The 25,372-nt window shown below is 40.7% G+C and overlaps 1 protein-coding gene across 1 annotated transcript in view; it reads right to left on the bottom strand.

Annotated features, from left to right (window-relative positions):
• TEKT4 (tektin 4) overlaps positions 1 to 25,372 on the bottom strand; it is a 226,062-nt gene that overhangs the window by 63,073 nt on the left and 137,617 nt on the right. The window contains exon 4 of the mRNA XM_044089716.1: positions 3,147 to 3,369. Within this exon, the coding sequence (XP_043945651.1) occupies positions 3,147 to 3,369 (223 nt within the window). The remainder of the gene's footprint in view (positions 1 to 3,146; positions 3,370 to 25,372) is intronic.

The raw sequence follows: 25,372 nt of genomic DNA, 5'->3' as shown, positions 1-25,372 counted from the left end.
CCAGAGTATGTGAAGTCTCTGGGACAGCAATCTATCCCTTCAGCATGTTCAGGGGCTGAAAGGTGTGGAATGAGTTATAGCCTTGTAGTGCAGGGGTGCTTTCTGCTGCCTTGAACCAGGTCTCTGTTACAGCATAAATGTCGATGTTCTCCTTTTTAAGAAGTGTTTCGAGTGAGTGCATTTTGAGATTTAGACTTCTAGCATTGAGCAGCATGACCCTCAGACTGCATATGTTTGTAGCTGTTACAGTGGTAATTTGGTCTTTGGAACACCGCCTAAAGAAGGCACTATAGGGATGGCAAGAGCCTTGGCCAGTATCCGGAAGCCCAGGGGTGACAGATGAAGGCCATCTCTGGCAAAGCATCGAGGTCTGTCAATCATGTCATCCCAGACAGACAGATACTGGATCCCCTTAGAATGACACCAGAAACTTATACAATTGTTGAAATCAATAATTTTCTGCTTGTACTGTGGTATCATTCTGGGTGGTGGTAGGATGCTGCTCAGAGATCTTTACTGGTTAAATATTATCATATGGCCAATAGATGCAGAGTTGATTAAGTTAGTTCTATACTTAAATGATGACCACAGTCACCTTCAATATGTCTGATGAAGCATTCATCGTGAAACGTGAAAGCGCTTACAAGGTAAACTGTTTTTAAGTGATTTCTTTGATTAAAGCTTTCTTCTGCATTTTGGTGTTGCCTCAAGATTTTTTTTCCTGTGGACTTTATTTCTTCATTGAGGCACGTTATCCTTTGTCATTTCTTCTCTGATACATTAGTGTCATATTTGTACGTGTTGTTGAGGGACCTGAGTGCATGCGTTATGTGGCAGATCCTGGCACCTGACTGGTAGCTGACTGTTACTTTTTCCTTATTCAACCTAGTGAGTGGGACATCAGTGTGCCTCACTATCAAGTCCCCTATGACTAGTGTGTTGGGCATGATGTTTTGCCTTAGGGGCTTTGGTTGAGTGGCACACTGTTTAGGAGAGTTATGTGTCTCGTGATTAGTGTTGTGTTGTGGTGGTCGAGTGCATTTCTGCCTTGGTGGTCTCTATTGTTTGGGTAGATTTATATTGAGATCTTCTGGGAAGTTGGGTGTGTGGTTTGTGTTTTTATGTGAAGACAGTATGTGTTCTGGACGGCTATGTGTTCCATGTGGTGTGGTGCAAGTGTTGACCTTCTCCTCTTGAACAGCTATTATGGTCTTGGCTGGAGAGTGCGTGGCTTTCAATTTAAATATATAAGTGCATCTCTCGCAAGTCTGAGTGTTGGGAGGTAAGAGGAGAAGATTGTCGGTGTACATGAGGCAGTTGCTACATTGCCTCAGGATGCCCAAGTTTACCAGGTTAATAGGAAAAAGCACAGTGAACTGACCTTTATTCAACTAGGCCAAGATATCAGAAAGTGTGCCACCTAACAAAAGTTTCATCATAATGATTAACTTGTAATAAAATGAATAGTATTCAAGCACTTCTTTAAATTAATAGGAATTCATAACCATAAAATACATTGATTTTCATTTGTCCTTCACTTTTTTACTGTTTTTGTCTTTTATTAACCAACCATCTCTTGTTGCGCTTCTCTTCAAAGAAGTTGATAGATTCCAGTCCATTTCTTCTGGTTTTTCTAGGATTTTATTTTTTTGTAAAAAGTCTGTTGCATCTTCCAAGGTGTTAAAAATCTTCTTTCCTTCTGGAAGATGAATCCATATTTATTCTGTAAACAAGATTTGTGCTTTAATATTGTTTTCCTTTAAGCTTTTAACAAGTAACACACGTGCTTTTCTCTTTGACAGCTCTAATGTTGAATAGTCACTGTCAAATCTTACAATATTTTATTTAATTTTAACTGGATAATTAGTCCATGCAACTTTTAAGACTAAATCCTTATCTTGACTTGAGAAAAAAATCTTACGATCACTGACCTTGGTGAAGGTGTTTTTTTTTAAAGATGTATTGGAAAGTGATCTATGTGCACTTTTGATGCCAAAGAGGAAAAAGCTTAAGGCAGGTTCAAAGTTTTAGGCAGCCAGGTATTAAAGAATTGAATCACATTGTCTCCCTCTTCTTTTTCCGGAATCCCGTAAATCCTGATGTTATTCCTTTTAGATCTAATCTATAAGTCATCTATTTTTTCCAGGAATAAGTTGTTTTGTTTCATAAGAAATTCAGTGCTATTCTCATTTTCAAGTAATCTTCCATCAAAATCAGTCATTGCCTCTTAAATACTCGAGATTTGTGATGATTGTTGCTTAAGAGATTCACTCAGCAATTCAACTTGTTTTTTTTACATTTCTCTTTAAAATTGTCCATTTTGCTTTCTAATTTATGTCTTTATAGCTAACTCACTGATTTTACATAGTATAGCATATATATATATATATATATATATATATATATATATATATATATACATACTGGCAACTCGGCACCGTGAAAATCTACTGCCAATCATTAGCAGACCGGAGTTCCGCTGTGGCGACCCCTAACCGGGAAAAGCCGAAAGACAACAACAACATAGCCTGTATGTCTTTTTTTCATTGTACTGTTCTGTACACTGGATTTAGAGAGGCTCATTCTGAGACATGTAGCTCTTTCAAGTTTTATTAACAAGAAAAAGCAATTAAAAGAGGTTCAGACTTGTTATTTTTGCAGCAGATTCTTCAACAGATGTTCAACTATAAATTCATCAAGTTTAGAAACGTTCTGTTTGGGTGTTTTTAGTAAAAATCTTGTCAGAGATGTTAAAATGAAGCAGAGCTGAAAAAAACAGTGCTGTTAACTGCTCACCATGTTTGACAACACACACCCTTTTTTTTTTTTGGTAAGTACAAAGAAAGAGTTAGACGTATGTGAAACAGCAAACAGCACTCTTAGTCTGTGGCATGGCTGCTTTCTGGGACCTATGCAGAAAGATGGCATTATGGTTATGAAGCATTTGTACCCTAAGGTAAAAGGTGTCGTAATCCACAGGTCATCAACTTCCTGTTCATCTTTTGAATAGGATAACACAGTCTTATAAAGACCTGCTTGTTTGGGATTCTGTAACTAAATATTGTGCTTTATAATCTATCCATAAAAACAGAAGTAAAGAAAACAAAAGTACATAAATGAGTCTTATAAACAATGAATAAATGTACCTTCTTGAGATGCTCTTCTAGTTTGGCTTTTGCATCATTCATTTCTTCACAGCGCTGGGCAAAAGCAGTATTGACAGCTGCACACTGCACTCTTAGATCCTCAGATGTATCTTGAAGTAAGTTGTCAATCAATGAGCGCAACTTAATAGATGCTGTTCTTTCACGCTCAGCTTTGTAGATATTATCATGACTGAACTGAGCCCAGGATTCAGGTGTAGAGGAACTAGTGAATAAAGGTACATGTCTTAGAGATCTTAACAACATTACATTAATTCATTCTAGGTACTTTTGCACTTTTAATCCATTTCTCTCTACCGCTTGTAAAATTATTTGCAAAAAGCTAGATAAATCCATATTGCTTTCTAATATAGTAAGTACAATAGCACAGGGGCTTACTATAACTAGATGTTCATGCATGTTTAATGTTGTAGTAGTGCATACTCTTGGAATTTCTGATGCATTAGGCCTGATATCCATCCCACCTTCCAGAGCTTTTCAGTCTTATTCCTCTCAGCCAGGTGGATGACTTCTCAACTGGATTTCAGGACATCTGTGTTATAATACAGACACATCTCCAAAGTATCTTTCGTTCTTTCATGTCCCTGAGGTAGTAGGATAACATTTATTTAACATTTCACCATCCACTCATCTTTTCTTTTATTCATGTATATTTTTATATGAAACCTTTTGGCATGGTCTAGCTGCTTTCTGTTCACATGGGGGAATTCAAACGCTTTGACTGGGGAGTGAGTTTGTCATGTGACTTGATTAAATGTATAATAAGTGTATTTATTGTTTTATCAGTTCTGATGAAGTCCTTCTACCTGATCGAAAGCGCTCAACAACTTGCTCTCTATATGACATCCAGAAATGCTCCCACAAGAAAAGCAAAGCAATTAAAAAAAAATCAATGGATTATCTCTATTCCCATCCAGGCTTGACTATGGAACAATGTGGTAATCAAGTGGGAACTATCAGAGAACATGTCAAGTCAGCTGGAGGGGTCTTCACTGACAACAAAGCAAAAAAACAGACCAAATTCATACTGAGATCTTAAAATGAGTAATGCTTTAATGGGCTACATAGTGAGAAATAATAAAAGTATTCAAGAAATAATGGGAATCTTAGTGGGACACTACTATGCTGTTCAGGAATTGCAAAAAAAGAGAGAAATGTTGGGGAGAGGCTGACTGTCACTGAAGAGAGATGCAATACATTACTGCAGAAAATTACTGTATTAGAGGATTGATCTCAGCAAGAAAAATATTAGATTTAGTGCAATGCCTGATAAAATGGAGGGCACTGAGCTCCGCCAAGTCTGTTCTTCAAATTTTCCCTTAAGGAAGCTCTACACTTAGTATAACCAGACTACTCACTGTATTATAAGCCTAGCACTTCTTCGCAATACTTCTCTACTAATTAAGCACTCTCGTACTAAGTAAAGCACTACATCTACTTACCACCCCTGTGAATACCCACTTCCCTTAAAGGTATACCACTCCCTTATACTGTTCTAGCATGTCGAGTGGTAGATTACTGGCGTCGTCTCCAGTTCAGCTGGTCAATCTGGGCATCTTGAGACAATGCTACAATTGTCTCATGTACACAGACAACCCTCTCCTCCCAACAAACACAAATACATGTGAGAGATGCAACTATATAGCCAAACTGGAGGGTGAACTCTCTCAACTCAGGGCTGGCATGACCAGACAGGAGGAGATGGCAACCACACACACAACAATCCCAGTCCCACATAGACCTACCACAACTGCAAACCAAACACATAAAACACAAAGACATACAAAAACTTACCAAAACAACAGAGGCTCCCAAAGCAGACATCCAAAATCCACCACCTCAAAACAAAACACATGCAACACATACTTCAATAAATCAGTGTGTCGACCAATCGCAGCCCTTAAGGCCAAACACCTTGCCTGATACACTAGTAATAGGTGACTCCATAGTCAGACACACTGATGTCCCACTGACCAGGCTGAACAAGGAGAAGGTGACTGTGAGCTGTCTATCGGGAGCTAGGATCCGCCACATAACACACGCACTCAGGTCACTCCAAAGCAAGTACAAATATGACTCCATCATTGTCCATGCTGGTGTGAATGACCTGAGACGTACTCCTGGACTACATGAAAAGAGACATAGAGGAGCTCTCCGATTATGTAGCCCAGGCTGGTATGACCCTGACCCTGAGCAGCATCTTGCCCTCACCAAGAATGATACCACAATACAAAGACAAGATGATCAGCTTTAACAATTGGCTCAAGTACTGGTGTCATTCTAAGGGGATCCAATGTCTGTCTGCCTGGGATGAGATCTTGGACAAGCCACGCTGCTAAAGGGATGGCTTACACCTGTCACCACTGGGCTTCTGGATATTGGCTAAGGCTCTTGCCACCCCCATAGTGCCTTTTTTAGGCAAGGCTCAAAAGACAAACCCACCTCCTTAGAAAACAAAAATGGAAAAAACTAAGGGTAATGCTGCTCAACGCCAGAAGTCTAAATCTCAAGATGCAGGCACTTGATGCACTCCTCAGCATGGAGAACATCGATGTCTGTGCAGTAACTGAAACCTGGTTCAAGGCTCCAGAGAGCACCCCAGCACTACCAGGCTATACCTCGTATCATGCTTTAAAACCCGGGCCAAACCACAAAGGGGGAGTGTCCATATTCATAAAGGACACTCACACCTCCAGGTTAGTAGCAACACATGAAGCATCAGAGACCATACAGGTGCAACTAACCATAGGCAAAACTGCTATACAACTAGTAGCATGTTACAGACCACCCTCCCAATCTCAAGAACCCCACTCAGCCTTCCTGAAGATATTGGAGGATATGAATGTATCACAAAATACCATCATACTGGGAGACTTCAACTACCCAAACATAGATTGGGTACATTATTCTAGCCCTAATACCCTAGCCCAAAGGTTCCTGGAATTCATAAATTCAAATGCACTGGAACAACTAGTCGCCTCTCCCACTAGGGGAGATAATATATTAGACCTGATCATCACAAACATGGGGACAAAATGCTCCACACAGGAAGTATACCCTCACTAGTGAGATCTGACCACAAACTAATCACCCTGGATATACATATCCCACCTCCACCCCCAGCACAAAAGACCACAGTGAAAAACTTCTCAAAAGCAGACTTCACTCTTCTTAAGACTGAGATGGTATCCTTTAAGCCCACTGTGCCAGTGGATACCACATCCCACAATGCCGAATCCTTCACAAATGCTTTCTATGGACATCTCCAAGAATGCATGGATCATGCAATCCCAAACAAATCCAAGTCCCTCTCCACCAAATGTAAGCGTCCTTTCTGGTGGACCTCAGCCATAAACAAATTGTATAACAAAAGAAGGAAGCTACTGCAAATCCCATGAAGGGAAGTCATCTCTGATCAACATTAGCAGAAAACTACGTTCTCTCAGAAAAACATCCAAGGCAAACTTTGAGAGAAAAATTGCTAAGGACACTAAAGATAACCACAAAGCCTTCTTCAGCTATGTTAGAAACCTGTGCGGAAACCCTCAGATATGCTCAGAGTTGGTTCACAACAACAAAAATACACTGAACCCACAGATATTGCTAACATTCTGGCTGACAGGTTCAGTGCAAATTTCTCGCCTCCTTCACCCCCAAAAGAAGAAATACTTATCCCAGCTGAATGTAATCTCCTGTCATCTCAGATGACCAAGTGAGAACCGCCCTAAACAAAGCAAAAACACAGCATCAATGGGACCTGACGGTATCCCGGGTGCGTGAACTCCAAGAGGAGCTAAACCCACACAAAAATGCTATTTAACCTTAGCCTTACTTCAGGATATGTACCTGAACACTGGTGTACAGCAACAGTGGTCCCACTCCACAAGGGGGGTGCCTCTACAGACCCTGGAAACTACCGCCCCATAAGCTTGACTAGCCTGGTCTGCAAAGCTATGCAAAGAATCATTATGGAACTCATAAACGGAGACATAGGGGACCTACAGACACTTGACCCCACCCAGTTCGGCTTTGTAAAGGGCAGATCCTGCCTTTTAAACCTGGTTGACATTTTGAAACAGTCACTAGAGCCATTGATGAGGGCAAAGCAGTCCATACAGCATACCTGGACTTGGCTAAGGCCTTGACACAATACCCCACTCAGGCATCATAGATAAGCTAAACAGCTTAAAAGTAAACCCTTATGTCACTAGATGGGTTGCAAACTGGCTAAAGGACAGAACCCATAAAGTTAAAATCGCTGGAGCAATGTCAGACTCAAAGCCAGTCACAAGTGGTGTCCCACAGGGATCTGTCCTGGGACCCCTCTTGTTCGGCATTTATTTCTCAGATGTTAAAGCAAACATGGGAGGGCTGTGGCTGGCAAAGTTCGCAGATGACTGCAAACTAGGCGCCATAGTCGATACACCAGTAGATACACACATCCTACAAAAAGGCCTCACTGAAACGGACAACTGGTGCCGTATTCACGGCCTTAAACTAAATGCCAAAAAATGTATAGTCATCCCTTTTGGAAAAAACAAATTACCCACAAATTATCACATAGACAGCAACCCACTGAGTACGGAAAAAGTAATCAGAGACCTAGGGACCCAAGTAGACAGCGACCTCTCATTTGACACCCACGTTGCCAAAGTGGTTAGAAAAACATTCTACCTTGCACACCTCATCATGAAGGGTTTCACATCCAGATCCAAGGATGTCATTGTACCCCTATATTCTTCCTTCATCAGGCCCATGATTGAGTACAATGCCCCATTTGGTATGCACCTCACCAGGCACTTGCAACAGCTGGGGAGACCACAAAAGTACCTCACCAAAAGGATCAAGGGTCTCCAACATATGCCTTATTCTGCCAGACTAAATAAACTTCAGCTCTTTTCAGTAGCATACCGCCTGCTCAGAGGTGATCTCTGCCTGATGTACAAGGCCATGTCCAATCAGGATCTGATGGACATGCTCCACCTCAAAAAATCCAAATCCATCAGGACCACGAGAGCTAAAGACTTAAACCTCGGCACAAGTATGAATAGGACATGCTGGAGGGATAGATTCATAACCCAGAGGCTTCCCATGCTATGGAACAGGATCCCAGTTCGTATTAGGCAGAGCCCCTCACTGACTCTCTTCAAGAGAAATCTTGATGAGTGGATGGGAGATCGTAAGTTTACCCCAGGGGTCACATCTGTGTCACTGCTAGACAGGGGCACAGTAAACTAATTCTATTATATAAGGGGACCTTCACTGTGTCACTACTAGACAGAGGCACAGTATTCTAGATTTATTCTGTACATTTTTGTACCATTTCATGGGGTGGCAAAAGCCACATCACTATGGCTAGGCTTACAAATGCCCCAGGGCAGATAGCCTAGTACTATACTATGAAACTATGAAACTATGAAATAATTAATTAAGAAGCATCTTCAGGAAATGGGCAGGTATGTTAATGTAAGTCATTGATAGTGACAGAGCTCACAGAGTCTTTGTTCCTTCTACAGATAGCAAGAGACAACTACAACCAAATGCAGTTAAATTTCAGTCACATTGTCAAAAAGAAAATATCTCACTGATCCTTTGGAAGAGGGGGCAGTTATCAAAATAGAGGTTACATGGAGATTTGCTGACAATGACTACTCAGCAAGAAAATATCTTTATTCCAGTAATTTGTTGTCAAGAGTCAAAAGTTTAAATTGTTATATCGTGCTACATTTCATACTTTTTATCCCCAGATCCTAAAACATACCTTGGTGCAACTCAGCCTTTGGATAATTTAGTCAATAGAAAAGAAGCTGCCACATCAGATCATGCAGAAGAAACAGCATCCGTACATGCTGATTCAACACCTAGAGGTTTCTTTTTTCTTTAATGTACTACTTCCTTTGCAGTCATAGCTAGTTGGCATGCGCCACTTGCTAATTAGACAATTTGTGTATCTCTTAATAGACATGGCAGGACCTGTACAGCTGTTGGTTATACTCTCTTGAGAAAAAGGTTGCATAGCCATATAGAGGGTTGAAACCATTTAGATGGTTTTTGGCTTGACAACCCTGATATGAGAAAAGTTCTTTACTCCCAGTAAAAAGCAGTATGTATTTCATAGCTTACCTTGGTATTAATACAAAAGGTAAGAAAGTAAGGAGGTGTATACTTTATTAGTTAATGCACGAGAAAACTATGAAAAGGGATGGTATCATATTGAGGCATGTTTCCCACCAATTAGTTTTGCCACCAACATGCAATGTAGATCTGAGGTTTCAGAAAGATGTCTACAGTGGCTTATTGGTAGAGAAACAAGAAGATATGGCTAATCTTAATCATTAAGCCAGAATGCTTTTATGTAGAGTGCCTCTTCAGAAACATTTGTAATCTTTTGAAAAAGTGAGAGAAGGCAGATCTATATACTTTAACTACCCGGATAACTTTGTATTTAATCAAATGGAGGATGGGGAAAATATATTTTTCCAAATTGTGTCGAGGCTTCAAATGAGCTGACTCTAGGATCTTCCGTCATTTGCATGACAAGGGAGGGATTAAGTTACCTAGGAGATAAACCACTGGCTATAATAAGAATTTCCCCGGCATCAGTGTTCACAGGTGGTTTCTGGAAGATAGAATACTGAATGGTTGGGCCACCCCTCTATTAATTCAAAACTCTCACATGATGTCACATTCACAATGACGTTGTTAGCATTCCATCCACACTTCAACAAAATGTGAGTAGAAAGTTAGCAGGGGGAGAAAAATTACTTTTTGATTTAGTAGTTTTTATGCTGACAAGGTTTGTAACAAAATAAAGGTCTTATGGGATGCTCTGATCAGAAATGAATGTAAGTATGGTTAACGATATAAATATTGTGTTAGATATTGAGTCACTTACAGAGAGAAATTGGCTTTACTGCTGAATAAACATAAAGTTTTGCTAGTTTTGTATATAGCTGCATGCTGCAAGAGAAGATGGGGAAATTGTAGCACAGAAGTTTGTAAATAAATCTTCATAATGATTTTCTTGATTGATTTACAGAGCAACCAGTATAGGCTGAGAAATGGTACACTGTGGAAGAAAGAATTTTCAATGTTTTCAATACTGCATTATTTCTGGATGAATTTCACATTACTGCTGTAGAGACCATAAGCAAAAATGTAAATAAGAAAGATAGATTAGTAAATTTCATTCTAAAAAGCAATGTAAACATAGCATTCTTACAAAGAAACACATCATGATAGGAAGGAACATGAATATTTGATAAAAAACTGGAATTATGGCGTTCTTTACTGGAAGCAAGGTAGTCAGAAAAAAGGGGATGATCTTGCTACTTAGAAAAGGAACACCTATAAAGGTAACAGAGGAAAAAATAGACAGGAAAGGAAGATTTGTGATGGTAAAGGGCATTTGGTTGGAGCTACGATAACAATGGCTGCTGTTTATATCCCTCCTTTCCTTGGGACATAATGAAACAGATCTTGGGGAAGTTATAGCATTTCATCAAGGGGCATTAACAGTGACAGGGGACTGGAATATTGTTACAAGCAAAAGTGATGTGTTGGTGGGGCCTAGAGGACTGCAGACTAAAGTGGGGGGATACTAAGAGAAATAAATTAATGTGTTTGGACTTGTGGACCTGATGTGTGGGTGGCAGGAAAGCCCAGGATTCACTTACTACTCACATAGGCATGATGTTTGCTCCAGAATATAAAGACGCTACATAAGCAGAGAACATGTTCACTTAATTGGTTACAGTGGGGACCCACCCACTGATGATATCTGATTTTGTCCCAGTATATTTTACCTTGCTATACAAAGGATGCATCCTAGGTTTATAACACTGCCATTTCTCAACTTACAAAATAAAAAGGATTGATTCCTTTAAAGAATATCTTGATAATATCATACTGGAACTTTTTGACCCAATGCTACATAGGCAGGGGGATGAGTGAGCATTTTGGGAAATATTTAAAAGGAATATTAAAGACTGGGTAAGGAAAAAATGAAAGTGATTTCATCCTCTAATCAATATAGATATTGTGAGGCACAGAGGAAGATGAAGAGAATATAGAAGACTGGAAAGTGTGAGGTGATGGATAATTGGAAGAAGCATTGGAAAGAGATCAGCAGAGATACAGATGAGCAATTAGTATAAATCAACATAGGCATGAAGCATTGAGACAATTATTCTTTAAGAATAATGTTAAAAATAACAAACTACAGACACAAAGACTAAAATTTAAAAAATAAAAATAAAGACTCAGAATCAAGTTTAGAAATCCAGGTACAGGGAAGGTTAAGATGGAAAAAAGTATGTATAATAAAAATTCTAGAAAACGTTTATAAAAGTTTTTACATTTAGGATAGGGAGATAGATTGCAAGATGGATTTGATGACAGCCTGTCTGGAAAACTTGCAAATACTTAACTCAGGTGGATAGGGAAGTATTAATGGAAGAAATACAATAGAATGAAATAGTAAATGTTGTAAAGTATGAAAATACTAGGAAATCCCCAGGAATGGATGAGTTGCAAAAAGAAATCTTGAATGGAAGAAGTGATTTAATTGTAAAGGTCTGGAAGATATTCATTAATGTTATACTATGCTCCGTAATGGTAAGACTTGTACCTACTTTCTAAACATAAACTCCAGAATCACTCCCAACTTTGAGACTCCTGTCCTGATCCCTAAACCAAAACTCTGTGAACACTCTTAAACCCTAACTCTTCCATTTTGCTCCGTAACCCTACTATTTTCTTCCCCTAAGCATAAATTCTCATACCTCTCAACCTCTTAGAGCACGAAATCTGGACAAAGTCATAAATAAAAGTCTGACAAAGGCCAAAAACAGGGACAACTTTAAATATTGCTCTTACATGCTTAGAAAGTTGATAGAAGAACAGGTTTTACATTAGCATGAATTTTCTGAAGGATATGAAGTCTGAAACTCAAATATATGTCATTGTTTTCAAACTTCAGTCTTTAATGATTTGCCACTATTTTGCCAGAAAACCACAATTTATGAAAAATGGACCAAAAATATGAGGCCAAAATCTGGACATTCTGCAAAAATCTGTACAGTTGAGAGGTATGGCATACCTTTCAACTATGACCCAGGCCCAGAAGGGCAAAAAGACAGCACAAGAGCAATTATTAGTAACATATAATTTTTTGGATATGAAGTCAATATTGAAATCAATTAAATACAGTGGAAGTTTTGTTGCATAATCAAAGCTATCACTATTAAACTTTTCACGGTGGACTGTATTACTGAACCCATATTCTAGAAATGTCCACGTACTAAGGCAGTAGTACCAACTCCATCCTTTTCATGTTGATTAAGAAAGAAAACTAGAGCTATCTCATCCAAAAAGGTGCTATGAATAGTATTTTTGATTTGTCCTCCTGCACTTTCTGAATTACGATGTGGAGAAGAGGGATATCAGATAATGCATAAAGGAGAAAAATGCAACTATTTAAGTAGGCATCTGCTGCCTAGTCACTTGGACTTATTTTACTTTATTTTATTTTGCCTAGTCACTTGGACTTATTTTATTTTATTTATTTGTTCACACTTTCTTAACCAGATTAGTTGCACTTGGCCAATAACCTCTTTTCAGTAGAGACCCAAGGTTATTTTAATACTGACTAGGGGAAATTTAGCCAGGGCAGTGGGGGTAAATTCCCTTTTTTGATAAATGCTGTGGGCTCTTTTATATCCACTTAAGCTACCACCAACTCAAACAGACAGGGTCTTTATTTAACGTCTCACATGAAGGATGGAAGTTTGGTGCTCTAGTGTAATATTACCTTAACTGTTTGTTTTATTGTAAAGCACAAAGGTATGTTTCCAGTGCACCCAACCTGTGTCCCAAGTCAAGGAATTCATTCATGTTCTACCCACACATTATCATGAGATGGAATGTAAAATGACCTGATGTACATACCTGCTTCCTGAGACAACTCCCAAGCTTCCATGGCCAGCCTGCACAAATTGTTAGAGTAGATTTCCCCCTCCCACTTACTGATATACCAAATGACTGGTGTGTTGCCTGTGAGGATATCATGGTCCCTACTTGCCATATCTGTTTTTATGGCTAAAGCTACAGCCGTCTTTTCTTTGATGCTGATGTGCTTTTTTTTCTATGAGTTCTGATCCATATCCTAGTTTCCCAGTATTCCTCCAAGAATAAGCCTCTGGGCTATGTCTGAGGAATCTGTACCCAGAGTCTGGGTAAACATGCCTGGTTTGAAAGGGATCCACTGTTTGAGATTCACCTGTTGAATCCTCCAGAGGGAAGGTACTCTGTAGAGACTGGGCATACTAGCACCATATGTTCTACAGGTAACACTGCAGTTTCCTTGTGTGAAGGTCTCTCAAGGGGGGGAGCATCAGGACTGAGACAGCCATATACCCTGGGGTCCTGAGGCACTCCCTGAGAGTAATATGTTTCTTCTCCTGACTGGGATTGAAAATTGGTCAGAAATAATACTTTTTCTGAGGGAAGGAATGTCCTGTGACTGGTGGTGTCCAGCAGGGCTCCCAGGAACTGGATCTGCTGGGATGGAGTTAGTTATGATTTGTGCAAATTCAGACAGAAACTTGATTCTGGAAGCAAGCTGGCTGAAATGTAGGGCAGACTATCTCCTCTGGGGTGTAGACCTGAATAAGGCAATCATCTAGGTGAGAGCAGATGTGAATGTCAATGGTTCTGCAAAGTGCAATTATTAGAGTCAAGCACTTATAAACACCACAAGTGCAAAAGAAAAATCAAAGGACAAGGGGTAAAATGGTAATGGACCCGTTTCTGCTCTACATATCAGGTAGTGTCTGTGTTTCCTATCATTATATATAGGTATACATCTTTGAGATCTAGGGTAACCATGAAAGCCAAAAAAACAGGAAAGTTTGGAGGAACTGAATGGTTAACATTTTGAACTTTGGTACTTGTAGGAATTTATTTAGTCTTGATAGGTCAAAACTGAGCCTCCGTGAACCAGTAACAGTCTTAAAAAGAACCTTGTGCATTCCTCTTGTGCTGGTTCTCTTACTCTGTTTCTCTCTCTGCTTCCTTGCTATAGAAGGTCTAGCAGTACTGATTTGACTAGTGCCGTTGTTTTGTGGATACAAAAGGAATGCCTGAAAACCTGAGCTGTTTTATGAAAAGGAACCCATCCTCTGACAATAGATACAGATTTATTTGTCTGAGAAAACTGAAGACATACAACACATCACCTAGCCACCTCTGAAAGCTCCTCCCTTAACAAATCCAAACATTTCTGTAAAATTGTAAACCAAATCACTGGGCAGGCACCATCTTCCTTCCCCTTTAGAATGCAGAATTTTTCATCCACTTGGGCTGCTTTCTGCTAACATTTTTTTTCAAAGAATTCTCTCATCTCCAACCATCTCCCACCTAACCATTTACACTCCACCAGACACCCACTTCAATACCAGAACCTCTCCCTATACCCCCATCTTTACATCTAAATCATCTCAAGCAAGAAAGCAAAGCTCTCCTTAATCAACATTCCCTCTAATGATTGAATTGTTCAGCTATAGCTAAGAAATTAGTTAGATCAGTGTCTTAACTTCCAATACCATGCACAAGTAAAGAAAGCAAAAATCAACTCACAACTATTCTAGGCAACTAAAATTTCCCACTGTCTCTCTGATGAAGGATGAATAGACAGGGGGGGGGGAGGGTGGGGGTGGGGTGTTGGTGTTTGCAAACACAAGGTGCAGGCAGGGGGAGTCTCACAAGGGATTTAATTGGCTAGCTTAAAATGGCTGGGGGGGCAGGCAGTTCTAGGACTAATCTATGAACCTAATCTATGAACCTATTCCCCCAAATTTACTAATCTTCCATGCAGGACTAGTCTACTGCTGCACGGAAGCAGCAGTTTAGGAGGAGGACAGCAGCGTGACATACATATTAATGAAGGCACACTGCCTGAACTCCCAATCCAACACAGAGCATGTATGAGTGCAGGGGGCGTGTCTGAGAGCAAAGCTCTCAGAATAAACACACCCATGCAATAGAGAACAGCAGAAAGTGCCCGCATATCCCAACCAACAGTCCCCCATGTGTACAACAGCAACAGTACATATAAATAAACCAAAGAAAACCCACTATATTTATTTAAATCCGAGTCTGTTAACTGTAGGTGCGCAGGTGTGCCCATCGCTGAGCTACGGTTAAAGCAGCTTAAAAGGCTGAAGAGGATAACAAGGAAGATATATGCCAAAGAAGCAACACAGCATTAGTGTAGTGGGCAGAGCATCCTCCTAATGAGCAGACGTTCCCTGTTCAAGTTCCACTGCAGCACATACCATTTTCTATGTGAAATCTGTATATGAACAATTTTTTTACATTGTCTGTTGTATAACCTACTAAATAACATGTAAATGTGAACTGGGGTACTGCATTAAATGCACATGTGAAGTGTCAGTGTCATAATGAATAAGGCACTGGTAAGCAGGTCTAAGCATAAATATATAAGCACTAGTAAGCATGCTGAAGTGCGGTTGCATGGGGGTAAGCATTACCTACACAGATTAAGCAAAGTAGAAGCCAACTGAGTGTAAGACACTGTAACTGGAAGTTGGCAGTGCTTACCTTCGCACAAACCCACTTAAAACTGCTTTAAAGTTCCTTAATCACTCAGTATCCAACCGCTGGTGTTCTGCACCACCAATAAAATAAGCAGCTCTTGCAAAGCCTGAAACAAGGACCCTGCACACCATAGACAAAGGGATTTACCACTAAGCCAGACAGATACAAATAATGTTGATATTGTCAAAAACATATCCAGTCCAGTCATTAAACAGCACAGAGAATGTATACCTACAGCTAGATGGATGTGTGTGTGCAATGATATTACTATCTAAACGGATACAACATATCTATAGATGTAGTCACATATGCACATATACATATACATATATATATATATATATATATATATATATATATATATATAAATATCCAGAGATATATACAAATATATGAACAGATATACATGCAAATGCCGACAACTACACATATATATGTCAACATCCATACATTCACATATACACAGCAAGTTACACATATGTACGCAGATAAATGTCCCCATAGGTATATACAGACAGAGTTAGAAATATCTGAGCAAATATATACACCCACAGAGGTATATATGGCCAGACACCTGTAGATAGCAATGGTAGATTAACAGACACATATATGTCCACATGCACCATAAAAGGCCTTGACAGGCCCCAAACAATATACATCACATACAAATTGGCATATCCCCCAGCCCAGACAAACACGTCCGCCCTACAAAACACTACTAAGCTCAATGTAATGTACATGTGTCATTGAAACAGGGATTTAAATTAGCCCTCGGTCATGTGCCACATGTTGACATCACATCCCTCTCTCCCCCTCCCACTAGGTGGCCCAAGCAGTAAAGGCCCCTCTAACCAAGACCATTCCCGACCCATATATTCATTACCCACAGTTCCGCTTCCCCCAACCCGCTGCACACACGCAGCCACCACTCAACTCTGGTTACCGGCCCGTAGCTACCACACCACCACACATTGCTACCCTCTTCACACACACACCCCCCTCAGGACCCATGTCGTATGTTGTCTTGATCCGAGTATCCTAGGTCTGGCACACGCCATAGTCCATGTACAAAGTCATGGATACCTAGGTAATTCTGGGTGTAGACAAAAGTTGTATACCCAATGTAAGGGCTGTCCCACATGGGAGGAATGATACCTGGTACTAACAACAGATTTCATGTGTGACTCTGTGTACACTAACGGATTTTGTTGTAGGTATCGCAAAGCATAAGTGGCACACAAGGTTGCTCAGTATGCACACGAAACAGTACCCAGCAATAACAGGCAACATGAAGAGATATGTAGCTATATATGTAGAGGTATGTGTGTGTATATATACCCATAACTACATGGAGATATACCTCCTCCTCTCTGTAGCACAAAATGTAGACATACATAGACAGACATATACATAGATACCCACATAAAGATATATACATATGCTACATATGCAGACACCTATACATCCACATGTTATATATATATATATATATATATATATATATATATATATATATATATATATACATATACATCTACATACATATACATCTACATATACATCTATATGTATATATATATATATGTGTGTGTGTGTATGTATATATATATATATATATATATATATATATATATATATATATATATATACAGCAATATATATATATATATATATATATATATATATATATATATATATATATATATATACATATATAGGTAGGATATGATACAGCAGTTAAGACTTACATATGTTCACAGGCCATGCCAATGGGGGTGAGGGGCCCAATCAACAAATGTGTAACACGTAGCGTCAACCCCCCCCCCCCAGCTAGACAGGTGAAACATGCAAACACACAATAAAAGTATACAAACCACTGCTTCCCAGACTACAGGCAGGATACTACCAGTGGGAGAGACCCGCCAAGTCTAATCTTGAAACAAAGACAAGAATGTCCCTTGCGGGACAGCCCAAAAATATAATGGCTATTTGGGCTTCCAGCCATTATACGGATAACCTACGGCAGGGCATTCATGTTCCCGGACTACAAGGCTGGGGAAGCCTGATGACCCATGGGGCAAGACAACGTATGTGATGGGTCCCGAGAAGTGGAGAGTAGGCAATGTCTAGTGGTGTGTTTAGACCTAACGTGCACCCGGAGTAAGGAAAAGTGCTGAAGAGGATGTGCGGTTTGGGAACTATGGGTATGTAATTATGGGCCTAGCCATGCAGGTGTTGGCTGGAGCAGTTCTATGATTACCGCCCCAGGGATGTAAGCAATAGTGTGCACTGGGCAAAGACGATGACTAATGAGCAGCCATGCCTGGTATGAGTCCTACTGCAGCAAAACCTAGTTTACATGGTGAAGAATGGAATAAACAGATGTGTTGTTGCAAACCCACTAAATGACGCCAAAGAACACATGGTCACAACACCCTACTGTAGGCATGTAAGCCGAACTAAGTGGCATCACAAGGTATTATTGCTGTCCTCCCCCTACCCAGGGGCGTGAGTGTCCAAACCTACCCCCAAATGCAGGATGTATACACAGCTGTCACTGTAGATGAAATGGACAGCTGTGGACTTTCCTGTCAGTCTTTCTGCACATCCCTGGACATGTCCCCTACTATCAGCCCCTCTGTGTGGCCCAATAACACCACTTACCTATCGACCCCTGTTTCATGACTGGTAATGTCAACAGTCACAAGTAGGTGACATCCTCCTCACAACTATAATGGCAGAATCTGGAACCCCCAACCCACGTGTATTACCGCAGCTGTTCCACATGACACATGCAAATAATACATGAAGGGAAACCTCAAGCACACCTGGATCACTACCTGGCGAAGTCCACCCCTCACAACTAACACTCCATACCCCTACACCAACTAGTGACACCGACACCTCCTGTCCTGCCTCACATACAAATCCCAGCATCCTGCAAACCTGCACTACTGCTTCCCCACCAATCGGCCCAACGGCCTACTATACAGTTAAAATGTCACCCCCATCCACCTTCCTACCTACACCTTCACTATTCACATCTACTCTACAACACAGGTATGGCATAACTAAACCTAACCCGAATACTTGAGTATAACCTATCCAGAACTGCTAAACTGGAATCCCACTTCACCTTACACTGACCTTCGTCAACAGTCATACATGACATGTACACCTGACTTAAGCATGTATCACAGCGACATGTTAATGAAGTTGAGTGGGGGTATGCAGCAGCAAGCAGGATTACACCTATTTGTGCGGCGGTAAGCAATGCCAACACTGGTTAAGCAATGTGGAGGCCAACCCAGTATAAGACACCGTAACCGGAGGTCAGCAAGTCTAAGCCTCAAGCACACCAGCGCATACCCGCCAACACTTCCCCTACAGTGCCTTAGGCACTCTGTAGGCAACAGCTCTCATCGTGAAAAAAAAATGATCAGCACTCCCAGGTTCTCCCCCCCACACCTTGCACACTATAGTTCAAGTGAGTTACCACGAAGGCATGGCAGATAGACCATCAGCTGCTGTTTTCACGAACATAACATCCAGCACAGGCAGTCAACAGTATAGGAAATGTATGTACGTATGCAGATTAATACCTGCAAACACGTGCACATTGCTCAATCACAGTATTCTGAGCAGTCTATGAGTATCAATGAACAGTACCTGTCCACACATACTGTGAGAACAATAGTCTTGCATAATACTGAAGACAGGAATGAAAAACCGGACACGCCGTGGGGGTGTGCTTCATCCGCAACCGGGAGATGAGGCTGGTCCGGAGTGTGAGCACACCGCTGTATCTCAAAACCCTGGCAGGATGCTACCTGTGGGAGAAACAGTGTAGACCAGCAAAGTCTACTCGTGACACAACAACAGGTCCGTCCCCAGCAGGACAAACCAGACTTTGTGGGTCACAAAGATGTGTCCACCAGTATTGGAGGAGGATCAAGGGGAATCTCGAACGTATGTGGACTAACCAGTTGAAGAGCCTGCAGAAGGTTGCATCGAGACAGTATAATGGAGAAGTACCAAGATGTGCAGAGAGGGAAATGTGTGGAGGTGTGGTATGGCAGGGCTAGCAACTGGAGAATGGATGGATGCTGTGTGCGCAGAGCTTGGGGGCCGGGGAAAGGGAGCATGGGTATGACATTAAGGAAAACATATGCAAATGAAGCAGAACAGCAATAGTGTAGTGGGCAGAGCATCTGCCTAATGAGCAGGCATTCCCAGTTCAAGTCCCACTGCATAACATTCCATTTTCCATGGGAAATCTGTATATCAACATTGTTTTATTGTATAACCTACTAAATAACATTTTTATTTGAGCAGGAGTACTGCATTACATGCACATGTGAATTGTCAGTATCATAACGACTAAGGCACTAGTAAGCAAGTGTAAGTGCAAATAAGCAGTATTAAGCATAGATAAACAGTTGTAATTGTGTGTAAGTGTGTTTGCGCAGGGGTAAGCATTGCCTACATAGATTAAGCAAAGTAGAAGCTAACTGAGTGTAAAAAAAACACACCCGGAGGTTAGCATTGCTTAGCTCTGCACAAACCCGCGCACACCCACGTACAACCGCCCAAATGTCCCTTAATCACGCTGTATCCAACAGCCGGTGTTCTGGCCAGCAACAAAATATACAGCCTCTGCAAGGCCCGAAGACAGGACCCTGCACATCATACACTAAGTGATTTACCAGTAAACCATGGCAGATGTACATAACCCTCTTATTTCCAAAAACATATCATACAACACTATCACTCACCAGCACAGGAAATGTAGTAATATCATACCACACAACCTCTTAATACAGGAATTCCAGACAGAGTGTGCCATAATGTGGGTACAAATAGGGATAACTGTCAAATATTGCTCTAATACACTTAAAACATTGTTAGTTACACAGTTATATGTAGTAGAACACATACTTTGAAAGAGATGACCTAAGGTCATCCATGTCAATTGCCAAGGGAATGAGGTACAGGCCACACATATAAGCCGAACATGCATGGACATATGAGCAGATATATATCTGTAAATGTAGACAGATAGACAGCCTAGGTATATATATGTGTATGTATGACTCACAAATAACCATATAACAGCAATTGTACATAGATAGATAAATATGTTCAGTGTATATATATATATATATATATATATATATATATATATATATATATATATATATATATATATATATATATATATATATATATATATATATATATATATACATATCTAGATCTATATCACTGTCCATATCTATCTCACTATATATGGGGGTTTCACATATATAATTATGCAGATATACATATATATATATATATATATATATATATATATATATACATATATATATATATATATATATATATATATATATATATATATATATATATATATATATATATATATATATATATATATATATATATATATATATATATCTAGATATACACACACACACACACACATATATATATATATATATATATATATATATATATATATACACACACACACACATATCTATATATATATATATATATATATATATATATATATATATATATCTATATCTAGGTTCATAGGTTGGTACTGAGCTATCTGCCCAAAGGCATATATTAGCCCAGCCACCGCCCCTTTAGTAGTTCCCTAGACCCTTGTACTAGCAGCTAGTACCCTTGGCCCCTATCTAGTAGTGCTGTTGGTGTGATCCCCAGTGTGAACTTTCTGTTACCCATCCACTCATCAAGGTTCCTCTTGAAGAGTGATAGTGAGGGACTCTGTCTTATGTAGATTGGGACCCTGTTCCATAGTAAGGGAAGTCTCTGCGAAGGGAATCTATCCCTCCAGCATGTTCTATTCATTGTTGTGTTGAGGTTTATATCCCTAGAACGTGTAGCTTGAGTAGATTTGGTTTTGCTAAGATGGAGCATGTTCAACAATTCTGGGTTGGACATGGCTCTGTACGTTAGACAGAGATTGCCTCTGAGAAAGCAGTATGCAACAGAGAACAGTCTTAGCTTTTTCAATCATGCTGCATAGGGCAACTGTTTGAGGCCAGTAATTCTCTTGGTTAGGTACCTCTGTGGTCTCTCCAGCTGCTGGAGATGTCTAGCCAGGTACATTCCAATTGATGCATTGTACTCAATAATGGGTCTGATGAGGGATGAGTAGAGGGGCACCATTACATCCTTAGATCTTGATGCGAACCCTTTCATGATCAGATGGGTCACATAGAAGGATTTTCTAACCACTTTGGCAACATGGTTATCAAAGGAAAGCTGGCTATCTACTTGGGTCCCTAGATCCCTTAGTTCTTCTTCAAATTTCAGGGGATTACCTCCTATGTTGTAGTTTGCGGGTACTCTGTTTTTTCCAAAGGGGATTACTATGCATTTTTTTGCATTTAGCTTGAGACCATGGCTTTGACACCATGCATCAGTCTCATTTAGGCCCTTCTTGAGGATCTCCATGTCGGCCGGAGACCCTATTATAGCACCCAGTTTGCAGTCATTCCGCAAACTTAGTCAGCCACAGCCCCTCCGTGCTTGCCTGTACTTCTGAGAAGTATATGCCAAACAGGAGGGGCTCCAGGACAGAGCCCTGAGGCACACCACTCGTTACTGGTCTGGATTCGGACACAGATCCCGCTAATCTTACTTTATGGGATCTGTCTGAGAGCCAGTTTGCGATCCATCTTGTGATGTAAGGGTTTATGCCCAGGCTGGTGAGCTTATCAATAATACCCGAATGGAGAATGGTGTCAAATGTTTTAGCAAGGTCAAGGTAAGCTTTGTGTACCATATTTCCCTTCTCTATAGCCTGAGTAACTGTCTCAAAGAAATCCACCAGGTTCAGGAGGCATGATCTGCCCTTGACAAAGCCGAACTGTGTGGGGTCCAGCAACTGGAGGTTTCCAATCTCTCCATTTATGAGCTCCATAATGATTCGCTCCATAGCCTTACAGATCAGACTGGTCAGGCTTATTGGTCGGTAGTTCCCAGAGTCAGTTGTGGCCCCACCCTTGTGTAGCAGGACCACCATTGCCATGCGCCATTCTCTGGGCACATATCCTGTGGATAGTCTGAGACTGAACAGGGTATTAAGATGAGGGGTTAATTCCTTTTGGAGCTCGCGTATAACACAGCCTAGGACACCATCTGGTCCCATGGAGGCAGTGTTTTTAGTTTTAGATAGAGCCTTGTTAACCAACGTATCAGTAATAATTGGACTTACACAATCCCCTGGAATGGTAATAGGCCATGTAGGTGGTGAGTGGGGGGAGAAATTTGCACTGAACCTGTCAGCCAAGATGTTGGCAATGTCAGAAGGGTCAGTGTATTTTGTTCCATTTTGTACTAGCTCAGAACAGACCTGAGCCTTGCCATTTAGGTTTTTGACGTAGCCATAGAAGGCCTTATGGTTATCCTTGGCATCCTTGGCAACTTTCTTTTCAAAATTAGCTTTAGTTGACTTGATGAGGGCCCTCAATTTCTTACTAATGCTGTTCAGGGATGATTTTTCTACTTGAGATTTGGCCTTTTCTTGTATAAGTCTCCTCCTTTTATTGTAAAGTTTGCTTATGGCCGGGATCCACCAGACTGGTTTCTTCTTGCTTGAGGAAGGAGTCTTGGTTTTATTTGGGACAGCACGGTCCATGCAATTCTGAAGATGCATATAGAGTGCCTTGGTGTAGGATTCCGCATCCTGGATATCATTATCCTTCTGCAAGGGAATAGTGAAGCTTTCCACTTTGGATGCAAGTAGTTTGAAGTTTGCTTTGGAAAGGTTTTTGACTGTTTTTTGACTGGGGGAGGTGGAGTGGTGAGGATGTCCAGGATTATCAGTTAGTGGTCGGATCTGACCAAGGAGGGAGTGATAATGGGTGTGGTACAGTGGGCACCCAGTTTGTAATGATTAAATCCAATATGTTGTCCCTTCTAGTGGGGGAACATACTAGTTGTTCAAGGGCACTTGAATTTATAAATTCTATGAATCGCTGAGCATACGAGTTGGAACATTGGTAGTTCGCCCAGTCTATACCAAGGTAGTTGAAATCACCCAAGATTATGGTGTTGGGTAGGACCTTTATATTTTCCAATGTCTCAAGGAATGCAGAGTGAGCATCTTGGGACATGGTGGGCGATCTATAACCGGTTATGACTTGAAATCTGGTTTTGCCTGCTGATAGTTGCGCATGGATGATCTCTGGGGCATCATGCTGCGCTACTAACCTGGAGATAAGGGTATCCTTGATGAATATGGATACACCTCCGCACTTTGTACTGCGATCTGGTAACTGAGGCCAGAAGGTATGATATGAATTGTAACCTGTTAGTGCTGGGGTGCTCTCTTGAGCCTTGAACCAGGTTTCCGTCACTGCACAAACATTGATTTTCTCCATGCTGAGGAGAGCCTCGAGTGTGTGCATTTTGAGGTTGAGACTTCTGGCATTGAGTAGCATTACCCTTAGTTTTTGGTTACCTGTGCTGGTTATGGTGGTTGGTTTGTCCTTTGAGCCTTGCCTAAAAAAGGCACTATGGGGACGGCAAGAGCCTTGGCCAGTATTCAAAAACCTAGGTGTGACAGGTGCAACCCATCTCTGGCAAAACAGCGAGGCTTGTCTATCATGTCATCCCAGGCAGACAGACACTGGATCCCCTTAGAATGACACCAGAAGCTTAGCCAATTGTTGAAATTGATCATTTTGTCTTTGTATTGTGGTATCATTCTAGGTGAAGGTAGTATGCTACTCAAGGTCAGGGTCATACCAGCTTGGGCTACATGATCAGAGAGCTCCTCAATGTCTCTTTTCATGTAGTCCAGGGAGGTACATCTTAGATCATTCACACCAACATTTATAATGACAGCGTCATACTTGTACTTGTTCTGGAGTGACCTAAGTGCTTGTGTTATGTGGCGGATCTGAGCACCCGACAGGCAGCTGACAGTAACCTTCTCCTTGTTCAGCCTGGTTTGTGGAACATCCGTGTGCCTTACTATAGAGTCTCCTATTACCTCCTATGTGTATATATGGGAACAAAACTCCTGAACCACTCCCTACAACACAACAGACCATGAGCACAGTTAATGGGGGTGGGGCCACAAATGAGGGACACCTGGTAATTACTGCTATGTAACCCCCCCAGCCCTAACGGATATGCTGTGTAATCCAATATCCAGCACATGCAGTACTTGACGCCAGGGCCCTCCACAACACAGCTACAATGCTCCAACAGTAATCCAAGTCACCTGTACATGTCAGGGCAATATCTGTAACATATCATGCAGAAAATTCATTTTACCGTAGGGAATGTACAATGTGAAAGGGGTACACATTACAATGGTACAGATATGCACACACAACTATACATTGATAATTATGTTCAGGTATATATATATATATATATATATATATATATATATATATATATATATATAAGATATATAGGTACATACTGTGTATGTGTAATGAGATATATAGGTACATACACATATACACAGACAAAAGGTATTAGTAGTCATACATATGTAGAAGTAGTGTGGACGTACTGGGTGCAAAGTATATCCT

Source organism: Protopterus annectens, chromosome 12.part0 (genome assembly GCF_019279795.1).
Source record: "Protopterus annectens isolate FY-2018-M chromosome 12.part0, PAN1.0, whole genome shotgun sequence".
NCBI lineage: Eukaryota > Metazoa > Chordata > Ceratodontiformes > Protopteridae > Protopterus > Protopterus annectens.
This window is presented reverse-complemented; position numbering and strand designations above follow the sequence as displayed.